Raw genomic sequence first — 27941 nt, forward strand, 5'->3', positions numbered from 1 at the left:
AGACAGAAAACTGTCAAAGAAAAAGTGACTTTTATTTCGAGTTTTGAACTTGAAATTAGTTATTGCATCTGTTTTGTTTCCCTTCATGCCTACTCACAAATCAGCAGAGCTGGGCATCTGTGAGAGCTCTTATGATGCTTTGTGGTCCTCAGCACCAGCCAAGGAGAGCAAAGGGGCAAGTGCCAGCCCCATGCAGTTCCACGTGGGTGCGGGCAAGGCTGACATCTACCTGCCCCCTGACAGCAGAGCCAGCAGTGGGGCAGGCCAGGATTGCTCCCCTTTGCACTCAGTCACCCCCAGATTAACCTTGTATCCAAAATGTCCCCGTGGTGCTCTGGCAAGGGGAGCATTTTCTCCTCCCTGGCTCCTGACTGCACGAGATGCTAGGGATATAGCAATGTGCAGGTCATGTTTGGTGACCACTGGCGGCAGAGTGCGGCCTCTTTGCTCGTCAGCAGTCACCATTTCGGAGCCCTCACCCACTGCAGTGCTTTTCTGGCCCTACCCCAGGAGCAAACACAGCAGGTGAGCACACAACTAAGGGCAATAAAAATGGGTATTCAGAAATTGAGTCTACATAGCCAATTTGATTGGGACCTGCCAGCCCTATGAATATGAAATATGAAATATGCCAGCCTATGAATGTGAAACTCAGGCCAGAGCCTTTAGCTTTTTATCAACTGCTTTGATCTTCCTTAGATTTTTTCCTTTCCTTAGATTATTTTTTTTTTTGTCTTTCAGGCGTTTAACAGCTGCTTAGGTTTTTGGTGAGTCCCTTCAGGAGAAAGTCTAGGCAGGTGAATAATTCCCTTCTCAGCGCTAGAAAAGCTGCTGGTCTCTGAGGGAAAAAGCCTTTGAGAAATGCTGGGAAAGGGGATGCAAGGAAACTTGCAGAAACCACATCACTCATGTTACTTCACTTCCAGGAAGTACTGTTGACTTTGGATCACCAAACTCCCTTCCAGTGATCCATCCACTGAGAATTTTCAGAGGCAAAGACCTCATCAGTGATGTCTTGGAACCCTTGGTGGAAGAGGATCAGGTCATAGAATCCAAGTATGGCTGGGGTTGGAGCTGGCCACAGTACTCCAGGTGGGGTCTCAGAAAGATGGAGTAAAGGGGGAGAATCACCTCCCTCACCCTGCTGGCCATGCTGCTTTTGGTGCAGCCCAGGATATCACTGGTTCTCTGGGCTGCAAGCACACACTGCCGGCTCACGTCCAATTTTTCATCCACCAGAACCCCCAAGTCCTTCTCCAAAGAGCTGCTCTCAATGAGTTCTTCTCCCAGTCTGTACTCATGTCTGGGATTGCCCCAACCTAAGTGCAGCACCCTGCACTTGGCATTGTTGATATACGGACCCCTGATGGACCCCTTCTTACTGATCTCCACCTGAATATTGAGACATTGACAGCAACTCTGTGTAGCACTAGTGTTATTATTTTGGAAAAAAAAAAAAAAAAAGGCTGAATCAGAGTCCAAGTTTAAAAATAATAAAGAAAGCAGTCTGTGTAGAAAGGCTTTTTATTTTTAAAAACATTTTTCAAATTTTTGAAATACAGTGTAAAGTACAACATAGAATTATGTCTGCAAGTCAGCTTACGCATATCATGCCAGTTATTTACATGTAGGTATATACAGAGTGCAGATAATTATTGAAACCACACTACAAAATAAACAGAGAGTTCAATAAGATAATTTAGTAGGACTTTATTAAATATATATATAGTTATTGATTGTATATACTTTCCTATTAAAATACCATATAGTATCTAAGGTAACCCCTATAAACTCTAATACCTCCAAAATCGTCATAAATATGTTTGAAAAATTGAAGTTGTCTATCTGCCCTGTTCAGCTGCTTTGCCCTTTGCTCTAACAGAAACTCTCATAGTGCTGAGATCATTTTGCAGCCTCTAGTGCCAGAACTTTATGACAATTATTGATACAACACTTGCAAAAAGCCCAGTTGCAGAATAGCTTTCAGCTGAGATGTCCAAGGGTTGAAGCACCATTCTCTATACTTAAAATAACGCAGATTACCAATGGCTTATTAAATACTGCCACATACAGGACAAGAAAAACAATGCTATTATCTTCAGTGACTGAATTAAAACATTGTATTAGTAGCTGTTTGGATACCAAGCACCTTATTAAAACAAAACAAAGCAAACTCCCAAAGCCCTTGCAAAATCCTATGCAAAAAGAGACCTCCCGACTTGTACTGATACAGCCTGATCAACAGTCTAACTTTTGCACGAACAGTAACTGGAAGGGCTGCATCAGCAGTGGCTGTCCGGGCTGCACGACCACAAAGAGTGGAACTGAACCTTGCTTAGTTTGATCTCTGGTAACTGAATGATTCAGATAGGGCACTCTGATGAACCAGAAAAACACCCCCAAAAAACGGATAATGACAAGCCATATCACGTTTTCTCATTAACAGAATATCCCATTTATATTCCACTTACTGTATGTGGGCTTCTGGCCAGCAAAACCTCACTATAATTTGCCAAGGGTCTATCTTTGTGTTCACTAGAGCTCTGAGAGTTTCCATCAATCAAGAAGATCCACACCAGCCTGAGGATAAGCTTCCTTACTGGGCTTTCTCCTCTTGCTCCTCAATGCAAAATTGTACCAACTGCTGCCTTAGGAAAGGAATTATGAAGAACAACAGGCTTTTGGGGTTTATCATTTATTCTGATCCAATCTTATTAACTAGAAAATAGACCGGTGGGGAAATGTAACAAAAAGCAAATTACTGCCATATAATGCTTTTTTGTTGTTGTAACTATTGTTCTGAACTGCTGAATTTTGCATCCTTTTCTCTTCCTAATGTATCTTTCCTAAAGGCATGTTAAAATGAATTCAATTAAAGGCAAAGAATAGAGATTATCAACAGAAAATATATAAAAGTTAAATAAGTTACTATTACTATCATAGAGTAGACTGGTCAGCAAATTTGTGCGTCATTTTTTTCCAGAAATAATCGAACAAATGAACTTTATAGATCAGTTAGGGACTTAAGTGATATCTATGGTTTAATTTAAGAGTTTTGTTACATAGTATTCTAAATGCCAAAATATGGCAAGGACATTTTAATACTGAACTCATAGGAATTACACAAAAAATATTTTTTCATCTTTATCATTAATAAAAAGTGTGAATATATAATATAATATACTTTACATATTTATCATACAATATATCAGTCCTTCACACTATTAATTTGATTCATGTTGTACTGCAACATGTACCAAAAGTTTAACATAGAAAAAACATGGCTGATTACATAAGTGGTGGGTATTTTCACAAGACAAACAGCAATCACAACATGTTATCTACCTCAAATTCTACAGTGATATTCTGAGAAAACTGCTATATCCTTTTAGGAAGGATAATTAAAAAAATAATAATAAAATTAAACTTTGCTTGTAGAGTGAATCTGACTTTCATAAAAAATAGTAAATCAATACTATGAACTAATTTAGTTCAGCTCGCCTAACTTGCTGGTAAGGCACTATCTCAGTATTATATCTTCATTTAAATTTTACATGGATTTCTGATCCTTTACAAATATTAGAAGGGATTTTTGGCCAGGGCTGAGAGTCTCATCAGTAGACAAGTCTTAGTGCTGCACTCTCCCCCATTCCAGTCAGTGAGCACCCAGGTACATAACTTTCCAGTTCACTGTACAGCTTCTCCTGGAGATAAACTCCCTCTTGGAAAGTCAGGGAAGAGCAGAGGCATCCACAACCCAGCAGTGGAATGATACGGAAAGTGCTTGTTATGTACCGCAGAAGAGAGAAACAGAATAACCCTACTATCCATTGATACTAACTGTAATTAAGAATGGGAGTAACATTTCCAGATAAAAATAACATTTTAAAGCTAAGCTACTTTAAAATTATTTATGTTATCACCATGGCTGGTTCACAGAAGAAGGGCCTTAAAAAGTGCACAGTCTTAAAGAGGAAAAGATAGATTTCTTTTTTGAGTAGCAGAATGAATGAGATCCCTTTCTGATGAAGCTGTCTTCTGCAATCGACTTGTGTGTCTAATGTAAAATGAATGCATGGGAATAGACACACCACCTCCCCTCTACAGGGATTCCTCCTTCTACAACCTTTTCCTCAGTGCTTACAGGCTCTACTTACTTAATCTGTAACTGAACTTTTCATTTTTATGATTTTTTTATATGAACTGAGCATCTTTGAGTCTTCTAGCTTGCACTCAGATCAGCTGGTTTCAAAACATACTGTTGCAGAATACCCAAACACATGCAGATGTTGTGAGGTTACCTACAATTAGTCTCTTCCTGCTCTCTCTCTCTTTTTTTTTTTTTTTTATTTAATCAGACTAAAGCAAAGCAAGTAAGAGCACGCGTTTTCTATTTCACCGTTCCTCAAGAATTTCACAACAATCAAATTCCTCGTAAGAGGCACGAGGGGTCAGAAAAGGATGTTCAACAAAGGTCAGTTTGCCTGGTGCAATTGATAGACCCAGACCACTGCATTTCTCCACGTGGGTGAGACGTGCGGGACCTGGAGCCTCTGCTCACAGCTCTGTCTCCCTTGCTACTCCTCTTCCCCTGCAGCAGCATTCTCCTGAGCAGGTCAGCAGAAGGAAGCCTTTTGGCACCCTGCAATTTTTGTATTGTGAAATACAGCAAAAACACAACAAAACCCATGTTGATCTGAGGGCAACGGCAGCTGCAGGCATAGCTTACACAAACGTTGGCTTGCTTTAAAAATAAGGCTCAGTCTGGTGAAAAAGTCCTTCCCTTCCCTTCCTTTCACATCTGCTCTGTGAAAATTCGACAAGCACACACGTCTGCCTCCACTGCCTGAGATGAACCCTTCATCACAATGTCCTGAACACAGCCTGGTCTTAAGATGAAGGGAAACACGATTTGGGACCTAATAAAACTGTTTAGAGTGAAGAAAGAACCCAAATCAGTCAGTCACTAATTCAAGGGGTCTCTCCTCAGCTGCCTTACCCACACTAGCCTGGCTTACTGCCACAGACTCCCCCTCTGAAATGCCACACCATTCTTGGAAGGATGTTCTTCCAGTCTCTCCACTTTCCTGAGTGCCACTTGATACTTCAACTAGCGAGAAGAAGGATCCTGCAGGCTTTTGCCACCAGCCTGAATTCCAACACGGAATTTTTCTGCAGAAATCATGCACTATACACAAGTAAAGAAGGTTCTGATGTGCTTCTTAATATTGGCAATAAATCTGTTTTCTAATTTAAACCCGAAAAAGGCTTAGAAAAGAAGAAAATAAGCAACTGGTAGATTACTGGTGTTTTTGTCCTGGCAAAAGTTCTTCCTAAAACATTCTGGAAGCAGTGTACATCTTATAAATCAACAGAAGGTTTATATACTGATTACTGTTATTGAACAAAGAACTAAGACTGGATAGGTCTATGAAACAGTGGATTCCTTCTGTACCACTAATGCTGAAAAGCTACTAATATGGAGCTTAAGTATCTTGTTTTTCAATAGGCCATGGTAACTAGCCAAGTAAGCACTGCATGTTTTCCCTCAAGGTGTACAAGAAAGAGGTTCAAATTTAGAAAGCTGCTTATATTTTCTTTTTTTTTTTTTCTTTTTTTTTTCCAGACCCACCAGGAGCAAACAATGGGTATTTACAAAATCTTTATCAATTAAGTTTTTCTTTTTTTTTTTTTTTTTTTAATTCCATGTAATGGAGGAAACATTTGCCAAATACTTTAGTGGAAGTCAGGAGAAATAATGCTAAGTACTTTTGTCTTATTTGCAATGGAAAAAACTTGAAAAGGACTTTGTTACTTTTTATCTCAGGTTTTGAAACATATTGCTGCTTTTCATTGCTCACTTCATATCTACCCATCATTCCAGATTGAGTATCTCCTTGTTTTCTACTGCTGTTGCTCTGAGCTACACCGAGAGTATCTTCCACCTGACTGCTATTACAGAAATACTAGTTATTATTATTCTTATTTATATTGATATAGAAAGAAGGAAATAAATCTATGAAGTACTTGAATGAAACATTCATTAAACACATCACATTTTGAATGAGCATTTACTGCTCAGGCAGTGTATAATCTGATTTCATTATCAGTTACATAAATTCTATAACATATTGTAATCTCAATGACTAACAAGTTCAAACTTCTGATTTATGGAAGACTCATTTCTTATTTGAAATGATTAGGACTAATCTCAGAATCGAGTTTTCTATGGGAGCATTCAGATCACAACAGAAGCATTACTTACATTAGGAAAAAAACCCACAATTTTTCATATTAAAAAATACAGATTGTAAGAAATGTCACAGAGTGCATTGCCTCTAAATTTCACACTTCTCTGAGCAACATCCGAGAACCTGAAGGTCTGCAGCTAAATGGCAACTTTTTTGATTTTATTTCTGTAGTGTTCCTTACCCATAAAAGAAGAACAGAACAACCTTTTGCAAACAATGGAAGTTATTTAAACAGAGTACCGTCTTCAGTACAGTAACTGTTAACTGTTTCATTACATTCTGTTCCGTTGATAGGGAGCTATATAACCTGCAGCTGCAGTATCTGAAGGAAATCTACCACTCTCAGCTAACGGGCTGATCCCATATCTGTGTCAGATAAAAATCATAGTGCTTATTATTTGTTACCATGGATACCATGAAGATATTGCTGTCCACTGAAGATTACTAGAGGAAGACAACATAATTCTCAGGAACGAGTCCTGTTTTGCCTTCATAAGTTGCTTTTAACCAGCCTGGTTCTACTGACGGATACACTGCAAAAAAACAACCAAACAAAACATATTTACAATAAATTAAGACAGTTAAAAGATTCTACATGTTCCATATATTTATTTAAATAGCTTTTATTCAAGAGCAATATAATAATCAAGGCAAAAGCCGAGAGCTGGAAATGGAATTACATTCTCTTATCTTGTGGGTACCATTCTTTTTTTTAATTATTATTTGTTTTTGTTTGTTGGCTGGTTTGTTTTTCATGTAAATAAAGAATGTAAAACGTCTTACCATTGGAAAATATTGCCCCCTGTGGGAAAGACAGCTCATGACTATGCTCAGCCTTACAGGAATACATGGCTTTTGCTTGCCTGAAAGAAAAAAAAAATATATAGGTTTGAAAAAATAAGGAAAAACATTTGAAAAAATGGAATTGAAAACCTGGGAAGTGTAGACATAATCAGCTGCACAAATACAGGATGATAACAACCAGTTACACGGTAGTTCAGAGGAGCAGAATTACAGCAGACAATAACTCCTGGCTTACTGGAGTTATCAAGTACGTTACTGCAGAAAATAGATCAACATTCTACTTAGAAATTTAAACAGGAATACAATAACTTAAAAAAAGTATCTTTTATTCTAGTTGAAACTGTACTTCAAACATACATAAATTGAGCAAAGTGCTTGAAGCAAGTTATGGACTGCCTGGAGAGAATTTCAAAGAGATCATCAAGTCATTAAAGGTCTAAAGACATGATTTGTGAGAAAATACAGTTGATTAGTCTACAGAAGAAAATAACAAATATAAGGCAAATATTGGACTAAAAAGAGTAATGTGTCCACCAGGCTGACTGTGAAAGAGATGGAAATTGATTTAAATTGCAGCATGGGAGATCTAGATCACGTATTAGAGGTGGATTACAGCTTCATCCACCTCAGATGTCCATAAATAAACTTTGTGTCTAGCTCAGCCGGCTCTCAAGGCCTGGGTTCTGCTATGGTAAAAGCCTACTTGAGAGTGCAAGGAATGGCTCTCCAGGTTCCACTGCCCTTAGCGAAACCTTCAATTAACTATTTTCTCAAATAGAAACTGTCATGAAGAGACCTCAGTGTAGACAGCTAAGTTTATATCTCTTCACTTATAGCTGTGAAAACCTACTCTTGGTCAGAACAGCAAAGCACTGGAACTGCTAGTAATTGGACGATCTCTGAATTGAAGAATTCTCATTACTAAACATTCATTAAGAAAAAAAAAATAAAAAACCAACATTACAAAGAAAAAGAACTAGTTAGATACATCATAATTTGATTACAGAGCAGGACAGATTATCATCCACCTGTTGATATGGCTTCTAGCACCATGCTTCTGCAAAACACAAAATGAGGGATTGAACATAAAGATGCATCGCTTAAGAGTTCTCACTAGATTCCTGTGCTTTACCTATAACAGTAATACCCTGACTTTAATTTATATACTGGAAGCAATTTTTGTGTGACCCACCAGTTTTCCTGATATTTTTTAATCTTATCGGAAAACCACATTATGCCAAGCAAAGATGAACCTGTTGACCATTTCACCTTTGTATGATGTGATAGGGGGTTACCGATTCAGCTTTCCTTCCTGCCAGCATTTATCTCAATGACCCAGTGTGTGACCTTTGGTGAAGTTTCAAGACTTTGGCATACTTTTTGAGAGCATGCATATGCAAGTGATCTGTAATCTATTCTGTCTTTCCTCCCACAACAGTGAGATAACTGAGTCATATATCATATGAATGATAGTGCCTTATCGTAAGCCTTAGTGTAAGGAGAAGACTGTTTTATTTGTGTACTGCCACTGGGGCCATGGCTCTTCACTTTGGAGTTCCACACTAATCTGGGGAGACAGACTGGGACATTTCTTAAAGGGTGCAGAGAGCATCCCTCTACCCTGGCCTTATACCCTGGAGCCAATCAAGGCTATCACGCTGTGACTAATCTGAATCTCTAAAAAGGTATGAAAGGGGATGCATATGTGAGCTTTCAAGACATGATCTAGAACTCTCCAGGATTTACAAATATTTCCTCTGTTTTGTAACATAAAAACACTGCTCTGGTGTGCTGCTACAGAGCCCTAGCATGATTTAACATGCTGTGTAATGAAAAAGGGTGTGCAAAATATCACTTATGTTTTGGGATTACAAAGCCATCATATGGGGCTATGTTTTTGGATACTATTGGTTTACTTTAGTGGGGGAGAGAAAGAGAACCAGTTCTAAGCAGTGTGTCTATACATAAAGCCAGTAATTTCACTTGACCTCACTGTCACAAACTACTTCCTGTGTCTTTTTAATTTAGATATATCATCAAAATTATCACAAAAAAAAATCTTTACTGTCACCACACAACATTTACTTTATATCCACTCTCATTTCTAGAGAGGAAATGAAACCATCAGTTCCTGCACAGGCAAAAAAACTTAAGTGTGCTCTCCTTCAAACACCAGCATTAGTATTCCAACAGGAGGCACAGTTACCAGTTCTGACTGGGAACCTGATCTTACACAGACTCAAGGACTGTATATTCACCATGAAATACAGTCACTGCTATCAAGAACTTGCCTTTTACAGTAAACAGGACAGACAGACAAAAAAATCAGTAAGTTTTGTTACTCTGTATAATAGATACTGAATACATATAGAGGGAAATTAGATGACTTTACTGAAGGTCCCCCAGAAACTAGAACCAAATTATTTAAACCCAAGATCATTATTTTATCAAAGTAATTATGACAAAGAGTGTTACAAATGTTCTATAATATACTGACCCGGACAGTTAACATTCTGAAAGAAAAAAACAAAACACAAAAACACATTTAATTCCTATGTGGCATAATCAGGATTTTTTTTTTTATGTATAAAACAGCAGAATAACTGTTAATAATGAATACAATGGCAATGTTAATCAGATAATTGGTCGTGAATTTACTATAACACAGGAACAATTTTGAACTTGATTATATGTGGCACCTCACCACTTAGTGGCATGATTATTGAGCCAGTTTCCCATGTTAAGAATGGAACATCTGAGTAATACTGTGATAAAAGACACTGAAGGCAACTGTAAAACAGAATAGCAATATGTAAATGAGGGAGAATTGTTCAACCTATTCTCAAAATATGGCATGTTGTTTTTTAGTGCCCTTAGAAAAAGTTAGTAAAATGAAATTTTCTCCTGTATGCTTGTATGTCTACTAAACTACTCTGTTTTCAGCTGCTATTTTTTCCTGATCCAAATATGTTTATCTTAAAAGTAAAAAGAAGATAAGAAAACATGGACTCTGATTTGCTCAGTTCTTGCCAAGAGAAAGCTACCCAGCATTTGGCAATACACAGATACACAAACACAAGGTATAAAAAAATCACCTTCTGAAAAGCTCTGAATTACTGGATTCTTCACATTATCTTCCCACTACTTTGTTCCTGACACAAAGCCTAAGAATATTTACTTATAATTCTGGAGCAATTTTCAAGCCCCTGGTTATTCCCTCCACACCCAACTTGATTACTTAGGTTCTTTGTCTTACTGCTCACTTCAACCCTAACCAGCTAGAAGCATTAGCAAGGAAAAGGGCTCACAGATTCATTGGCAACTTTTTCTGTGCAATTATGAAAATGGATATTGTTTCTTATGGTGTTAATGCTCTCCTCCTTACAAACAAGTCTGCTCACTGAAAAGCATGTGATGACATCACCGTCTTCTATTATGGTTCTCTTAAGATGATGCTAATCTTCTCAGAAGAGTGTGATTCATAGTGTCAACTTCAGAGAAAAAAAAAATCAGAAAATGGTGCCCACATTTCCTAGAAGTTTCTGCTTTCCATGATTTTAATAGATAGACTCCAAAGGAGAAAAATCCATTTTCCCCTTTTCTACCTTTTATTATGTTTATTTTGAGACCATAATGATAAATTTATACTAGTAGTCAAAGGATTGGTACTCATCAGATCAGAAACCATATTACTTGACTACACATGGTCAACAACACCTGAGGTACTTTTAATAACCTATTTTAACAGTTATAAATAAGCTTTAAAATTATGCTCCTGCCATAATAAGTTTTCAGTCTAGAAAGACACAGACAGAAGCCAGATGAACAAATCAGGGAAAACACATGAATTTCTTTCAGATGACTCGTCAGTTAATGCAATCTTACAGGAAGAAGAAAAGTTTGTCGACTCATGGAAATGGTAGACTTATGAGTGAGTAGAAAATGCTGGTCTGGGCTGGAAAGAGTACTCCAGGTTTTCAAGGAAATGCAAAATATAGCATGAAAATAAAAACAGAAGTGTGACTGGAAATATTTAATATTTAATCATACGGCTGGGAGGGAAGCATGGAACTAGAGGATTTCGTGTTGCCTTTCTATTCCTATTAGAGTCCCAGCTTGGCACCCAGAGATCCTGCTGCTAAGCCAGGGCTATTGGCTGTCAACAGCTCCTGTTCCCTATTTGTGTATGTATTCTCTTCTAATGAAAATCCTTTATGATGTAGTTTCTGATTTTATGTGCACCTCTAAATCAAAGTCATTGTTGGTGCATTTTTGTATAGAAACTGTAATACAGAAATCTCACGCTAGATAACTGCAGTATTTCTGAAAGCAGCAAGAAAACTTTTTCACCTCTTTCAATCCCCAACAAAGATTGGACCCAGAGCACACAGTACCTTAATACCACAGTCTGGGAGATGGACAGTTAATAAACTTGATGTCAGGAGGTAATGAATGGGAAGAATGAGAAGTGAAAATAACTATGAAACTGGAAAAAGAGCACAGGCTGGACAGGGCATTATATATTTGTCTTACCTGTCCAATCCTAAAACACGTACTATAGACTCCCATTCTTTCTCTTTCTGACTATAATAAACCTACTCAAACTGGTGCCACTATGGGGGCAAGTATATACAAAGACTGTTAACAGCCAGCCCAAATAATGACTAAGCATTTAAAAAAAGAAAAAAATGTGTGTGGGGATACAACTTCCATAGTCGAGAGAGTGCATTACTTAAAGTCAGAAAGAGGTGGTGCAAAGACTACCTGGAAGAAGGAATTAAGTCAGTCCAGGTCACTGTGGTGGTAAAGCGTCAAGTTTGAAATTATCTGATGGAATACATAAGACAGTATGAGACTGCAAAGCCACATAGATACTTTTGATCCATCTATTGTACAGGTGACTATGAAATACTGTTTCAGACAACAGATGTTTCAAGTCAGAATGAAGCTACTTAGTAGTAATGTAATGTAAGCAGTAGCTATAAATTTAAAAAACATTTATGTATAGCAGCATAAATTACTCCTGCACAGAGGTCAACACAGTCCAGACTTATATATTTCTGGCATCAGACCAGCTTAAAAACAGTTTCTCTGTCTTACACTCTGCCCTGCATATACTCGTTGGACAGCAGAATTAGGAACACAGAAGGCCTTTCTAATTGGTGGATCAAATGTAATTACCATGAATTCAGAGCAAAAAAGAATACACTAAGGACTCAGTTCAGGCTTCCTCTCCATAGCACGCATGAGAAGTAAATATGAGCCGGCTCTGAAATGCAAAATTTCAGTCAGACTTGAGCAGCATTACAGGAACAGCTGAGCTGTTTCTTATTTTTTCCTCGTTTTGCCTGCTGACCTCTTGTTTTCCATTCTCCTTGTTATTGTTGCTCTTCTGCTTTTCTTAGGAAGGCTGAAGTAGAGGAGCTATTAAGTCTTTCAGCATTTTCTGCTTTCTTATCTGCTCTCCATATCCATTATCAAACTGCTACATTTTTCCTTTATCAGATTTTGGCTTCTTACATGCTTTTTATATACAGATAGAGATGGCACAGGTTCTGAGGGAACATCAGGATAGAGTTTACAAGAAGAAAGAGAGCAATACAAAATAAGAGAAGGAACAAAGGTGGAAGTAAAATGATGTAGTACTCGTGAAGCAGTACATTGCTCTTGGCTTAGGTCACTGGATTAAGAACATTCCAGTCTCTTCCTTTATACTTTTCTTCCTTAAATTAATGCCCTGTTCTTTTTATCTCCTTCCATTCACCATCAAACTGTTTCTTTGGTCTTCTTATAGTTCATCTACCATGCAAAACAAGAACAGCCTTGATTCCTGCAAACCACTTCTCTCAAACAAAATCAGTGGGCCTTTGCAGGTCAGCTTTCTCCTTCTCTCCCCTGATAGATCTGTCAGATAAGACAGCCATATTCTACTGCATATCTCAGTGCACACTGGCATCTTTGTTTACAACTATGTTATTTTATTACTATATTTGGATTATTTGATTAACATTTTATTGCTCAACAGTTCCAGTAAGATCATGGTATCACTGAGTAAAATGATGGACAAAAACATACACTTTGTCTCAAAAAATCTGAAATGCAGGGAGAGTGAAAAGAGAGACTTTTCCCTGCATCCACTTATTTATTTATCTGCTTTAGCCTATTAATTGCAGTCTGGTTAGCAATGCAAAGAAGTACTAGTGCTTCCTAGATGAACACTTACAGGAACATTCTAGCTTCATTCTATGTAAGAATGGGTCAAATCTACCAAATAAATGCATACAAAGAAAATGTAAATAATTCCTGCTGCAGGCTATCAAGAAGAGAGGACAACAGTTTCTCCAGACAAGTAGTAAGGCAGAAGATGTGTGATGGAAAAAAAAAGAGATCCTGAAAAAGTTAATCCTGAACTTTCTAAAGCAGCTGTTATTAGGACTTGACTATGCAAGCACATTATCATAAACTAGCATAAACTTGCAGTTTACTACTCTGCTGCAAGTATGTATATACAAGCAGCTATATGGAATAAGTACAGTGCCCTCATCCTGTTAATTTACTCCTGTAGCTGTGTCCTTAGGCAGCTCACTAATCTGCACATCTCTCACTGCAATTTCCATACAGGAAAGTATAGCCAGGTTGTTAATATACATGAAACTCAGTATTCTTCTGTAGAAAGGATAAGTTTAACAAACCAAGACAGTTGTGCATGCTACATGATGCTGTCCTGATGACACAGAACAAAGCTCCAATGCTTCTATTTTAATCTCTGGAGCCAGGAAAATACAAACGATTTTACAAGCTGTTAAACAGTGTGAGGTACTTACCGTCCTGAAGAAACTTGTTTAAGTGAACCAGCACTTTCAAACAACTGGGCTCTTGCAGCCACTCTGAAAATAAGGAAGCACCTTGCTTTATACTTTGCTCATTAATTAAACATACAGACTATAGAATCATAGAATATTCTGAGCTGGAAGGGTCTCACAAGGATCTGAGTCCAACTCCTGCCTCCACACAGGACCACCCAAAAATCAGACTCTACGTCTCAAAGCATTGTCCAAATGCTTCTTGAACTCCAACAGGCCTGGTGCTGTCACTACTTCCATGGGGAGCCTGTCCCAGTGCCTGACCACCGTCTGGGTGAAGAACCTTTTCCTAACACCCAGCCTGACCCTCCCCTGTCCCAGCTCCATGCCATTCCCTCAGGTCCTGTCGCTGTCCCCAGAGAGCAGAGCTCAGCGCCTGCCCCTCCGCTCCCCTCGTGAGGGAGCTGCAGGCCGCCATGAGGCCTCCCCTCAGCCTGCTCTGCTCTGGGCTGAACAAACCAAGGGACATCAGCTGCTCCCCATATGTCTTGCCCTCTAGACCCTTCACCATCTTTGTAGTCCTTCTTTGGACACTAATAGGTTTCTGTTTGGTTATATTGTGGTGCCCAAAATTGCATCCATTACTCAAGATAAGGCTGCACCAGTGCAGAGCAGAGCAAGACAATCACTTCCCTCAGCTGGCTAGCAATGCCATGCTTGATGCGCAACTTGACTACTAATTTCACTTTTAACCATCTAAAGACAAGGAAACATGTTTTTTAAAAATTGTTTTAATTATTCAGGCAGAGATCAGGTTAAGAAAGCTAAAGTCCTTTTAGAATTAAATTTGGCCAGCGACGTCAAAGGCAACAAGAAAGGCTTCTATAGGTACATCAGTGATAAAAGAAAGACTAGAGTAATTGTGGGCCCTCTCTGGAAGGACATGGGAGACCTGATTACCTGGGATACGGACAAAGCCGAGGAACTCAATGACTTTTTTGCCTCAGTCTTTACTGCCAAGAGCTCTAGCAATGTAGCCCAGGCCCAGAAGGCAAAGGCAGGGACTTGAGAAAATGATGAACTGCCCAGTGTGAGAGAAGATGGTTGGTCAACACTTAAACACCATTTCTTCCAAGCTCAAGACTGGTGCACCCCTAAGAGTAAGAAATCAGAGCAAGGTGGCTAGAGGCCTCTGTGTTGCCCATGGAGAAACTTGAAGGCAAGAAGAAAGTCTACAAAAGGTGGAAAAAGGGTCTGGCCACTTGGGAGGAATACAGGAACGCTGCCAGGGCCTGCAGGGATGAGACAAGGAAGGCTAGGGACAGTTTGGAATTAAAACTGGAAAAGGAGGTCAAGGATAACAAGAAAGGCTTTTTAAAGTATGTCAATAGTAAAAGAAAGCCTAGGGAAAATGTGGGTCCACTACTGAATGAGGTGGGTGCCCTTGTAACAGGGGATGCTGAGAAGGTAGAGATACTGGATGCCGTCTTTGCTTCAGTCTTTACTGCTAAGACTGCTCCTTGGGAATCCCAGACCTGGAGGTAAGGGAGAGTCTGGGGAAAGTAAGACTTCCCCTTGGCTGAGGAGGATCTGATCAGAGAGCATCTAGACAAAATCAATGCACACTAATCCTTAGGCCCCGATGGGATGCACCCACACGTGCTGAGGGTGCCGGCAGATGTGATTGCCAAACCACTCTCGATCATCTTTGAAAGGTCTTGTAGAATGGGAAAAGTGCCAGATGACTGGGAGATAGCCAATGTCACAACAGTCTTCAGAAAGGGCAAGAACGAGGATCTGGGCAACTGCAGGCCAATCAGCCTCACCTCTGTCCCTGGAAAGGTGATGGAACAACCTGTTCTGGATGCCATTTCCAAGCAATTGGAAGAAAAGAAGGTTATGAGGAGTAGTCAACATGGATTCACCAAGGGAAAATCATGCTTGACCAACCTGGCAGCCTTCTATGATGTCGTCACCAACTGGGGAGATGAGGGGAGAGCAGTGGATGTTGTGTATCTTGACTTCTGGAAGGCTTTAGACACTGTCTCCCACAACATCCTTGTAATGAAGCTTAGAAAGTGTGGGATAGATGAATGGACAGCAAGGTGGATTGAGAACTGTCTGACTGGCAGAGCTCAGAGGGTTGGGATCAGTGGTGCAGAGTCTAGTTGGAGGCCTGTAACTAGCGGTGTTCCCCAGGGGTCCATACTGGGTCCAGTCTTGGTCAACATCATCAATGACCTGGACAAAGGGATAGAGTCCACCCTCAGCAAGTTTGCTGATGATACAAAGCTGGGAGGAGTGGCTGACACACCAGAAGGCTGTGCTACCATTCAGCGAGACATCAGACAATCAGGTTGGATTAGGCTTTGGGCAACCTGGTTTAGTGGAAGGTGTCCCTACCCATAGCAGGGGGGTTGGAATTAGATAATACTTAAGATCCCTTCCAATAAAAAACATTCCATGATTCTATGATTCACTTAGAGAAACAAAGGAAATTAAAACGTTGCATTTAAATCCCTATTCAACAGAATTCTTAAGCGCATAACCTAATTTAGGCCACTGAATTCCACGTGCTCCAGAGCCTTGTTGATTCAGCAAGAAGGAAAACCTCAGCACACTATGTTTAAAATTGTATTCATGGATGACCAATGGATATACTGGACATGCTTGTTATTCCAGTCTGTCATTTTCATGCTTGAACTCTGAGCTGTTCAGGTGTACTTCTGTTTAAGTTAAGACACATCAATCTGTGAAATGACTACAGTGATCTCTTCCAGCTTAAGAGGTGGAGAGGCTTAGCAGAGTCCTCCAGTATTTGGAAAACTTCTTGGCGTTCTGCAGTGATTCTGTAAATCACTTGCTCATGACAACAGAGAAAGCCTGGGACAGAGTCAGGATTGCAGCAAAGATCTTCTAATTCTTAAGCTTGTGCTATAAGCACTAAGAATGATTGCTAACCTAAATCTCAAACAGCTGAATTATAACCTCTATTGTTAGAACTATCTTCCTCTCAAGAAAAAAAATATTGTCAGAAAAAAACACACCAAAGATCTCAATTATTGATCATGCAACAACTGAAGAAATTTCAGTTTTTTTAACCTCCCTCCAATTTTTGACTTACAGAAATAAGATCTGATGATCTTCTTCACATAACAGCATTAGCAGTAAGCAGCAATTGTGCTCCTTGAAACGTTAAATTCCAGAAGAGTGAGAGATAATAATACTTATCACTTTCCAAAGATCCATGTCTTCATTAGGGAACTTATCTATAGTCTACTGAAGTAAATGGGAGTCTTTCAACTGACTTCATCAGACTGTGTCGTGTCTCCTTTGTTTACTTTACAATTTTAATGAAGCTAGATAAATAATTCATACATAAAGAAATTTCAAATCAAGTATTCATGGATGCTTTTTCAACTACTTATACTAGCTCTTTGGGATCACTTGATAGAAGACAACACTGTAACAACTCAAAACTCCAAAGGGTCTTGACTTACACAGATCCTGGTCTTTGATAACCATTACTTGATGCAGTATCTAATCTTAATCTCCTGCACATTTTGGGAGGCAAATCAGGGTTTGCTGGAGCCTTTGGTGTATCTTTGGTATCTGTTGAAGATAAGCTCTGTATAGATCCACTGTAGCTTTTGTTACCTAAAGAAAGCAACCAAATAATAGGGAATATTAAAGTGAATTTGAAGCTGTTTCACAACAACATGCAAAGCATTTTTTTTTTTTTTTAAGAAGCAAAATAGGCAGAAAGAACTTACTAGAACTTACTAAGTACTTACTAGAAGAAACAGCCTTTCAGACAAAGAGCTAGGAGAAAAGGACCAGCAGCAAGGATGAAGAAATGAGATTAAAATTGTAAAGGCTAAAAAGTTACATTGCACTTAAATGGCTAGATAGTACTTTCAATAAAAAGTGAAAATAAAACACCTCAACATTTATAAAGTAGTACAATGCATACAATTGTAGAAAAATTCATGTTGGAGGGGACCTCAGGAAGTCGTCTAGTTCAAAGTCTTGCTAAAAGCAGTATTCACTAAGAAAAGAGATGATATTAATTTGTAAGAATTAATATTTCAGTATTCACAGAAGCTTCATGAAGCTTTTAAATGAAAAAAAATGAATACAAGGCATGGTCTTATGTGCTTTTTAAGCTGATCTGTGGACTGCTACCTTGTTTGCATATACATTTGCAAGACAAGAACTGGATCTACTTCTATGTTTCTTTATTCCCAAGAACAACAGATGCTTAATGATGCTTTAAAGGCACTTAAAATATAGAGGTCTCTGTAATTATAAAGCACTACCTATATTAATCTTGTTATTAATTAACACTCACTCATATTAGGGAGTTGTAGGAAAAAGCTTGTACAAACCATGAGGGACACAGGGGAGAGAACTTTCTTAAACTTTTAGTGCTTCCCACACAAACACATATTTACCCTACCTGTACCTCTATTACTTATCGTATTGACGGCTCAGTGGCAAACTCAGCACTAATACTTGGTCCACTGGAGCTCATTGTTTCAGAGCTGACTGTTAAACTTCATAATCCAAAACATTTCACGACAGTGTCTGTTCTAAAGTAATTTCCAGATAGCTGTCAATATTATCTCATATACTCACAGAGGTAAAGCAAGTGTCTATATTAAGAAGCTGTAATTTCATCCTTCCCTATATTGTAAGGACCCTTTCTACAGGTTTGTTTGGAACACAAGTTCTTCTTAGGTGCTAGGAGGGTGTTCTTCAAATCAGCATCCTTCTTTGACTGAACAGGAAGATTGGTTTCCTAACTTTCACATTGAAACTAAAGGTGGGTTTGCAAGTTCATCATTGTTCCTGAACATCATGTACATCCATATACAGACATGTTCAGCCATAATCTTGTGTTCGAGGTACTCTACTTGCTGTATTGGATAACAAAAACATGCAGGCAGGGCAGAATGAAGACTCTATTCTGTTGGGAGGGTTTCAGACATACATTTCATGGCATGGACAAGAAGAGACAAAGCTGTAACTCACTAGATGCCTTAAGCATAAGGGATTTTAAATTTAAATGCTAGCTTTGATCATTATCAATCATGTTGCAAGGTTTCATTCTTCTGACACAGTGATAAACCATAGCTACCAACTCTTCTATATTATAAGCCAGAAATCATCTTACAAGTTAGTTGCCTCAGTGAAGCACAGCAGGACAGTGAGTACTCTAAATTCCAAGAAAAAATTGTAACTTTTAAGCTATGTGAACTGTACAGATGACAACAGAAATATGTCAGAAGCAGTTGGAAAAGTGAAAAGAACATACCACAATAGTTAAAAAATAAACAAGACCAAAGAATATCATTAGCTTTCAAATGCACTTCATGTTTTCTGATGCCTCACAGTAAACTCACTGATGTCCTAAAGGACCTTGGAAATTACCTTCAGCTGATGGAATTGATCTGAGCGATGAACCTGAAGATCTTTTCAGCTCGGATAGACTGTAAGAACTCTTCTTGGTCAGATCTGTTGGTGGAGAGGCATTCTCTGGTCCAGTGACAGAAGCTACACTTTGGCAGTCTGACTCCATGTCTGTTTTTGTTGCATCCTCCTTTGATGAGGATTCTGGACTTGTAGTCCAGAGGCCTGAACTCTTCTGACCATTAGAAGAAGGGGGAGAGGCAATCCATGGAATCCCTCCTGATTTCTCCCTGGGCTGCGGGGGTGCACATTTGGTGGTGCTGTTCTGCTCAGAGGAGTGAGAAGAGAGAGATTCAATGCTGCCCATGGGAGTGCTATCTGGGCTGCTGCTGTACGAGTCACCTAGGCAGGAGGGAGGGGAGAAGAAAGAGAAATAAAAAGATAATTACATTGTCTTACCATGTACATTTCTCTCATGCCACCTTTAGCCCCTGTACATTACTTGTCATCAAATTCATTAAACTGTGGTTCCAGCGACAGTCATTCTCAAGACAAAATAACAATTTAGTTCCTCTAAGTTTCACACATTCCTATCTTTAACCTGAAAAAGCTGCATTTTGTGGATATTTCTCTAGAGTGGATGAACATAATGGTGGTACTATTTCACATAAAAGTTTGCATTTTCAAAGAACTGCCTGCAATATAAATATCAGTAGGAAATTAAACAGTTCTAGTGTCACAATATCTTTTAACAAGCACCTTACTTTGCTTAATAAAGCAAATGTGGTGTTTGTCACATTTATGTTCTGAAATGCATAACTCTATTGCCAGCAACTTAAATACTTAAGTTTTACTTTGTTTACCAAGTTGCTGAGGATCTTGGCAGTCTCTCTAAGACTAGTCCATAAGTCTATCTGCAGATACGCTATTTTCTGAATCATCATACCTCTCATGAAATCCCTGTGCTGTAGAAGGACAACTCATTCCGTTATTTACAACTTTAACATTGAACATTTGATTAATTTCTTTAATTAGACTGATATTAGAGAAGTTTACCTACCTACACAAAAATGTTTGTGCTGATCTAATTATTTTCAAAGATACTGTGCAACAAGAAGTGGAAACATCCTAAAGAAATTTGTTGATATGAGGCTACGAACACTCATCAGAAATGAGGAAGCACTGGCCTACAGTATAGTGAGAGCTGAGTTATCTTAAAGATTGGATTCATAAAAATGTGGTAATAGTCTAGTGAGTCATGTGCTAGTTTCTAATAAGATTTTTTTCCCCACAGCTAGGAGATATAACTCTCAAATTTCACAAGAAGCAGGGAACGTACATTTTTTATCCACACATTATTTTTCATCCACATAGTATTTAGAAGATAACAACATGATACAGATGCTTTTGCCTCCAGAAGTTTCAATGTCCTTGGCAACAGGTGACTAAAGCCACTTAAAATACTCACAAACACCAGTGTCTTGCCTAGTAGGTGTGAAAACAGTAGTGCCACTGGAACAGTAATTTGAAATATTCTGTCCACTTCTGCTCAGAATGTCGGTATTTCAGACAAGATTGTGCCCTAACTTACTCCTGACAGACCATTAGTTTCTTGAAAATTGCAAGATAGGCTGGAGCCTAGATTTGTCAGATGCATTTTCTATAATTTTCTATCATTCCCTACAGCTTGGCATCTATACTTCATTTTCTGCTGGCATATAAAATTCCTTAAATTCCTGAAATATAGTTAAATGTCCATCCTTCATTTAAATGATGACTTAAAACCATCTAGCACTTCAGAAATAGCTACTGCTGGAAGCCAGGACTCTCTCTTATCTGTCTCTGGCACAGCCAGAGATACTCAGCAAGAATACTTGTGCTCCTGCCTCACCCTTCCAGGCACAAATGAGATCTTAACTGGAACTTGTGTAGCAAATGCTGAGCTTGAACCAACAAGCAAAGCCCATGTCGAGAGTCCCTGGGTCAGGGCTAGCTCCAGTCCAGCCACCAGCAGAAGGCATGCGTCTGAATAAAGAAGATTGTGCTTGCATGTGCCCTGCAAAATACTTGCACAGAATTGCCCCACAATAATGCAAAAAAGTTACACAGTGAGAAACAGTTGAAACTTGCTCAATTTCTCTTCTGGTGTATATAACTGACAACTCATCTGTAACTTTTTACTCTAAGGATCCCATGTCATTCAAATAGGCAACTGATGTGTAGACAGCTGTTGTTCTAATTCAACATTTAAATTCTCATCAACAGGAAGTATGTAACATATATACATGGAAAATGCAGCATCCATGCAAGAGCATAGCATGGATATATTTCCCAACATTACAGACGTGAGAGTTAATATAGATCCTACAGAACAGATAACCTTAACTGTGGAATAATTTACTGTATTAGTTTAATGTAAATCTTCTTGAGGAATTAGGGGAGACAAAAGTTCTTTTGGAAATCTCTTGCAGTAGTTGGCAAATTATTCTTTGCTACAGTTTCAATACCTCTTAATGGTAAGGCCAGTAAGTAATAAATGATGGTCCTCTGGATGAAAAAGAAAGAAGTGCAACTTTTTAAACAGTCACTTCTACATGAAAATTAACACACATTTGCAGCAGTTAACTGCAAACATCGCTCCCTGCTGTTAAACATTGTCATATGATGAGTACGCTGTTTCTCACAAAAATATGGGCGTTTGTTTCTGTTCCAGAAAAACTAACAAAGTTTCAGTGGTTTGGCAACCTAGGCAGTGGTTTACTTGGAACCAAAGACCACAGTTTCATGCATGTGAAAAAAGCCAAGTAATGGTTTTGATCTCCGACCTTGACCAAATTGCATTTATTACAGCTTCCAAACCTTAACAATCATCTTACAAGCAAATGAGGTGAATGTCATACAGTGAACTTTGCAGAGTTTCAAAGCAGGCTACACTTAGATTAGACTATAAAGTCTACTATAAAATATTTTTGAACACTGTATGCAATACAAGACTTGCCTAAAAACAAATATTCTTTCTCCTCTGAGAGAAGTAAGGAATGCAGTCATTCAGCAGTGCGGCTGTGACTCACGGAGGTTAAAAAGCTGATGAAAATCCATCTGTTATGCTTATATTATTGGAATACAATATTTACTGGATATTATTCAGGATAATTAAAAGGCAAGACATAAAAAGGAAGATAATGAGTCAACATGCACTAACTTACTGTCAGGATCTGCTAGACATGGTGTATATCTTCCTTTGGGTTTACGTGGACCTGTGGAGAGACAAATTGCTCTTGTCCTTCTTGAACTTGAACGGGACTGAGGTTGGGGAAGAGGAATATTGGGGTCTGGTGCAGTGTGAAATATCTGTATGATTTAAAAAAAAAAAAAGAAAAAAGACATAAACAAGAGAGGTACTCTTAGACTTCCATTAATAATCCATTTCTTTTCTTAATTGCTGCACTTGAAATGAATGCTGTAATAGTCTCACACATTATAAAAGTGTAAATTAAGAGAATATAGGCTTTATTCTGATCTGATTTTACAATCCAGGAAGAACATTACTGGATTAGTGAACAACAAGCTGTACATAAAACTTATATTAATTATATAAAAATATTTGTTTAAATGGTTTTATTTTCTAGTCCCAGTTACAAAGTGCTTAACAATCTAAACTGTGAAACATACAATAAGCACTTACTACTAACTCCTGCCTAAGAAGTATATTTAAAAAAAAAATATTATGAAAGATTGAATTTTGTTCTCTATGTTCGTGTGAGAGCTTTTGTATGTCACATAAAAGAGTCATAGTTGTAACTTATTTAAAAACCATTTGGATTTCAGAAAACTACTTTATTTTGCCAAACAAGTCAAGTTTGATGAGGATCACCCTTTAGGTTTGGAGCATCTCCTGATTTTTATCTTTCATGTACCCCTGCTATCACTGGTCAATTATGTACTTCGTTACAGAAAACTCCAAATTTTTTCAGGTCAAATCTTTTCAGGTTTCAGGACTACTGGGATCTGACATAGGTATACATAAAGTTTTAACAACTCTTCGCTGATGAGAACAGCAAGCCTGCCACCAAGAACAATGCTGGGCAACTTTCATTTAGGTGACTTTCATTTATATCACCTGTTCTGCAATATTCAACACACCTGCAGTAGAGGTATTGAAAGACCCTAAAAATCATCTTGTATACTTCTACTAAAAATGGTAACTGGCTTGGCGGAAGATTGAAACAAAAAAATGTAACCAAAAGATTTCTTTTTCTTTCAGATCTTCTTCCTCACTTATTTCTCCTAATGTGGACTGTGTTTGTAAACTCTATTAAGTATCTCTTACAGAATTTGGTGGAAGGAATTGTGATTAGTTCTGTGGCAAGGAGAAGGGGTTCTACAGAGAAAGATTGCCTGTTCTGTTAAGCTACTGAAGGAATCACAAGTGTTCAGTCTCCATAGTGTAAGGAGCAAGGGCTAAGCATTGTAGGTTAAATACCAAGCAAAAGGTGTCTCTGCAAGGACTTCTGGATTCCTTATAAATAGGGCACTCTTAGAACAGGATGGGGTGAACAATGAGAAGACACCTTTGTGCCATTCAAAACGTGGATGGAAGCAAATATACTTTGATAGTAGAAAATACTTTAACAGAGGACTAGAGATGCTCTTGAAGTATATTAAAAACATAGTAGTAATTGGTAAGTATCACATCAGTGAAAAAACATGTCTCAGTGCAGAGAAATAGAGCAAGGGTCATTTTGGTTGTGCAACTGTGGTCTTTGTATTGAATTTGCTGGTAATTTTCTGGAGAGGAAATTCAATGTTGGAACTTTCAAATCCCAAAGATTTGATAAGTTAAAAACCTGTAACTAGGGATAAAATGTCACCTAAGAAACTATTTTTTTCTTCTTTTTACCAGCTTGATGTAGTATCTACACACTTGAAAAATGACAGAGCACAGAGAAATGGGGATTCTGCTCGAGATCCTCTGCTTGTGAAAAGAGGAACTGAAGGATGACTGGGGTTTCATGACAGTAGGTGGGCCTTGACCTCCACTGTGCAGCTAGCATATCCCCAAAAGACAGTAATAGTCAGAAAGACTCTGAGCTGATGCACAAAGTGTACACACAGGAGAATCCATGAGTTCACTCAGAGCGAACCTCAATAAGCTGCTAGCGTGAGAGATGGAAGAGCAAAGGAGCAAAGTATGCCCTTCTCGTTTTGTTTCTAGATATGAGAAGGACACAGCAATCTTCAGAAAGCTAATGAAGATTCAGAACTACACCTTCAAAGCACAGGAGATTATGTCTTGTATCTATACCTTTCATACCCAAAAATCTTGCTAGGAGTACCGGTCCATAGCATGGGGTAGGAAAAAGGTACTCTTTCTATCAATAACCTTCTACAAATGCTGAATTCAGACAATCCTTAAGAATTTTTGGATGGTAACAAAAATGAGATCTCAGTTTCATTTTATCACAAAACATTCAGATAAGCTCCTACTACCTTTTCATAATGCTCTATCAGAATTTCAACGACGATATTCTGAAACTTAATGTTCATCATGGCAGCCACAGTTTCTTCTTGGGCTCTCATCAGAGTTGGTCCAAAGATAACACCAAGGTTGGATACTGTCATAAGATTTTGCTGACTGTGTAATGATACCCTTTAAATGAACAGAAATGATATGCAGTTAAATAATTGTGCTAAACTACAACTTTAACAGGCAAAGTCTCACATTCATGCCTCCCCTTTAAAAATATTTTAACATTTTTAAATTTACTCGAGTTAAAAGCTAGTCCAGTACTGTATTTCCATTAAGGCTCCAATCTTACAATAATTTAGTGGCTAATAAGGAAGTCTTCCTAGAGTAAGCATCTAAGTTCCTTACATAACTGATAGGGAAAAGGAACCATCTCTGAATGTAGCCACAGAGAGATCCAGTCCATCTAAAGATTAGGAACCATAAGAACCTCTCTATCTCCAATGATTATACAGGAACTTTATTACTCAAATGACTGAAAATATTAGGTGATAACAGAGGTCAATGGTGTACTTAGCTTTCATGCAAAGGAAAGAAACTTAGTTACTGAAAACAGTTACTGAAAACACTTAAATTGCAATCGGATCTCTAAATATCTCTAGAACATAGGAGCAGTGGGGTCAGTGTCATTGTTTTTGTGGTATAGATAAAACACCAGATGATCATAATGACATCTTCTGTCTTTAAAATACACTAGCCTTGTAAAAGCCATGAAAAAAAAAGCCATGAAAACCATCTATCAGTAATCGTCAAAATCCTTTTTTCTCCTTATAAGTTCACTTTTATAAATAAGATTTACTGAATAAAATCTGCATCATCATAAATTCTTCAAAATAAGCGGCAGTGACTCCTGAGTCACAGCTGCCCCATTGCCTTACATGTCCGAGAAATACAATGACAAGTAAATTTTTCATAACTGCCTTAATGCTTAATCTTACTGAATCTGCTATTAAATAGAGTCAGAGGTACTCATTCACATTCTCCTCTTCCTTCTTACTGCTATCTATTACTATTGTCAAACTGATAAACACTATTTTATCCATTTCTTAAATAAGTAAAATAACCCTTGTACCTTTTAAAATTAAGAAACAGTAAAATTTATAAAACATTGGAAGGAGCAGGTAGGAGCAAACCATATCTTCTGTTTTTCTCTGACAGCATTCATTAATCAAGGTTATGGAGACATCTGTCATGCTTTTCTTCCAATAAAACTCTCAGGGATCTTGATTTGTTCTTAATGTTATACAAACGCTAGCAAAATGATCTGTCTGATGTCAAAGTTTGGTAGCAAATTACACAAATACTATCCCTTTACAGATTAGAAAGCCAGTGACAAAAAGACTGAGATTTTCCCATAGCTGCTGGGAAATTTTGAAAGGATCAGGATCAAACCCATATCTGGACTCACAGACTACCCTCTCTCAGTCTCACAGTTGGGTAGGCACTAGTGATACACTGAATGAGGGAATGAACAGTAGAGTTATCTCGGTAGAGAGGTGAACTAGACTAGAATTACTTCTATAATGAAGTAAATACTGCCTTCATAATCAGAACAGGAATGCTTTAGCACCTTATTTACACTGAGAATCAGAAGAAATATGGGAAAGAGGTTTGTACAGGAGATAATGTGATATAAACTGCAGAAAAATAAATACCTGTCTTCTTACATTTCCTATTTTGTTTCATTAAGTTAGGCCTAAAAACATCCCCAAATTTTACTTAGACACAGTGGCAGAGATTGTTTTTTGGAAGCCTAATCATGTAAATTTTTACCTTGTTAAAGCATATTTTTAGCCAATTATTTCCATGTAAGTTTCTCTGTAATAGATCTTACGTTTGGCTGAGGGGTGTTTGGGAAGTCTACTAGTGTCTTAATGAAATGGAATTTTGAATAACTAAGCTCTAAGTCTGTTAGAAAACCTAAAAAAAAAAAAAAAAAAGCTTTATGCAATGTTAGTCTGCTTTGTGCTGCACAATAATTGTTAAGGTCTCTTACACAAACATAGTCTTACAGCATAGGACAGAAAGTAGTGTTTGTACTGTGTTTGGGTTTCCTTGGTGACAAATTTGGTAGCTTGGCTAATAAAAGGAAGGGTGAATTTAATAACATTGTAACCAGAAAGGACTTTCTGCAAAGCATCTCGAAGGCTCAATTTCCAGCAAAAATGAAAAAAAAAAAAAACCAAAAAAAAAACAAACAGGCTTGTAAATGGATCATTTTGATAAGCACTTTCCTCTGACCTAGTCCTACTGTTGCTGGGCTACTGAATAGGTAGAGGCCAAAGCAATCATGCATTTCAGGTAGCCATAAGATATTTATTAATGTGCAGTTGCTTTCTCCTCAAAATCTCTTTCTTTGATGTATCCTCAGTAAATCTCTGATACTACCAGATTGCAGGCTATCTACTATAGAAGGGTATGGTGCTATAAAATTATACCAAAGAATGATCCATTCTTCAAAGTAGACAAGCTGATAATTTAATTAGGAAGGTTTAAAAACAAAAAAATGAGTTTCCTATCTTAAAGTAACACCAAACCTCCAGTTCTTGCCTAGCTGCTGACTGAGTGTATATTCATGCAGCACGACCTCTCTCCAGAGTGCTTTTCAGGATTTGCTGGTTTTGATTGTTTTTAGTATGAGCTCCATCCCACAACATCTAGATCCTATTTAATTGTGCACAGTGACACAGAAGTCAAGGTAGGCAGAAACCTAAGGGCCTTAAGACCTAAACCAAGGAAGAAAAATATTATCCTCTTCTCATAAGGCACCATTAAACATATACTATTTTTATGTAGACATAAGAGCATATGCAAAGGAACTGAACAGAAAAAATAAATGCAGTAAAAGGACATACACTTCAAAATGGGATTTTAAACAAAAGAATGAAAAAAACCATGATTATTTTCTTCATATTTATCCATTTACATAAAGTTACGCACTCTACGTATCATTTGTTCCGTGAAAAATCTCCACACGGGTAGGAAAGAGAAGGAAGTAAAATAACTAATACATTCCAAAGACTAATTTTGAATTCAGGATCATTAGAATTGCTAGCATAAACAACAGCTGGAAAATTATATGAGCAATTAGAAGGGATGAATTGAATGTTGGAAAGAGACAAACTGAAAGTTTTCAGAATAAAT

General features: G+C 38.0%; 1 protein-coding gene across 2 annotated transcripts in view; it reads right to left on the bottom strand.

Annotated features, from left to right (window-relative positions):
• Nucleotides 1-1692: 1692 nt before the first annotated feature.
• Nucleotides 1693-27941, bottom strand: part of ARHGAP42 (Rho GTPase activating protein 42) — a 171858-nt gene continuing 145609 nt past the window's right edge. For both annotated transcript variants that reach the window (XM_080592385.1, XM_080592386.1), the window contains exons 18-24: nucleotides 24761-24920; nucleotides 22477-22621; nucleotides 19292-19672; nucleotides 17359-17515; nucleotides 13880-13942; nucleotides 7035-7114; nucleotides 1693-6784 (exon numbers count right to left, since the gene is read on the bottom strand). In XM_080592385.1, coding sequence (XP_080448511.1) covers nucleotides 6696-6784; nucleotides 7035-7114; nucleotides 13880-13942; nucleotides 17359-17515; nucleotides 19292-19672; nucleotides 22477-22621; nucleotides 24761-24920 — 1075 coding nt within the window. In that variant the 3' untranslated portion in view covers nucleotides 1693-6695. The remainder of the gene's footprint in view (nucleotides 6785-7034; nucleotides 7115-13879; nucleotides 13943-17358; nucleotides 17516-19291; nucleotides 19673-22476; nucleotides 22622-24760; nucleotides 24921-27941) is intronic.

This window comes from Anser brachyrhynchus, assembly GCF_964034855.1.
Source record: "Anser brachyrhynchus genome assembly, chromosome: 1".
Classification (NCBI taxonomy): domain Eukaryota; kingdom Metazoa; phylum Chordata; class Aves; order Anseriformes; family Anatidae; genus Anser; species Anser brachyrhynchus.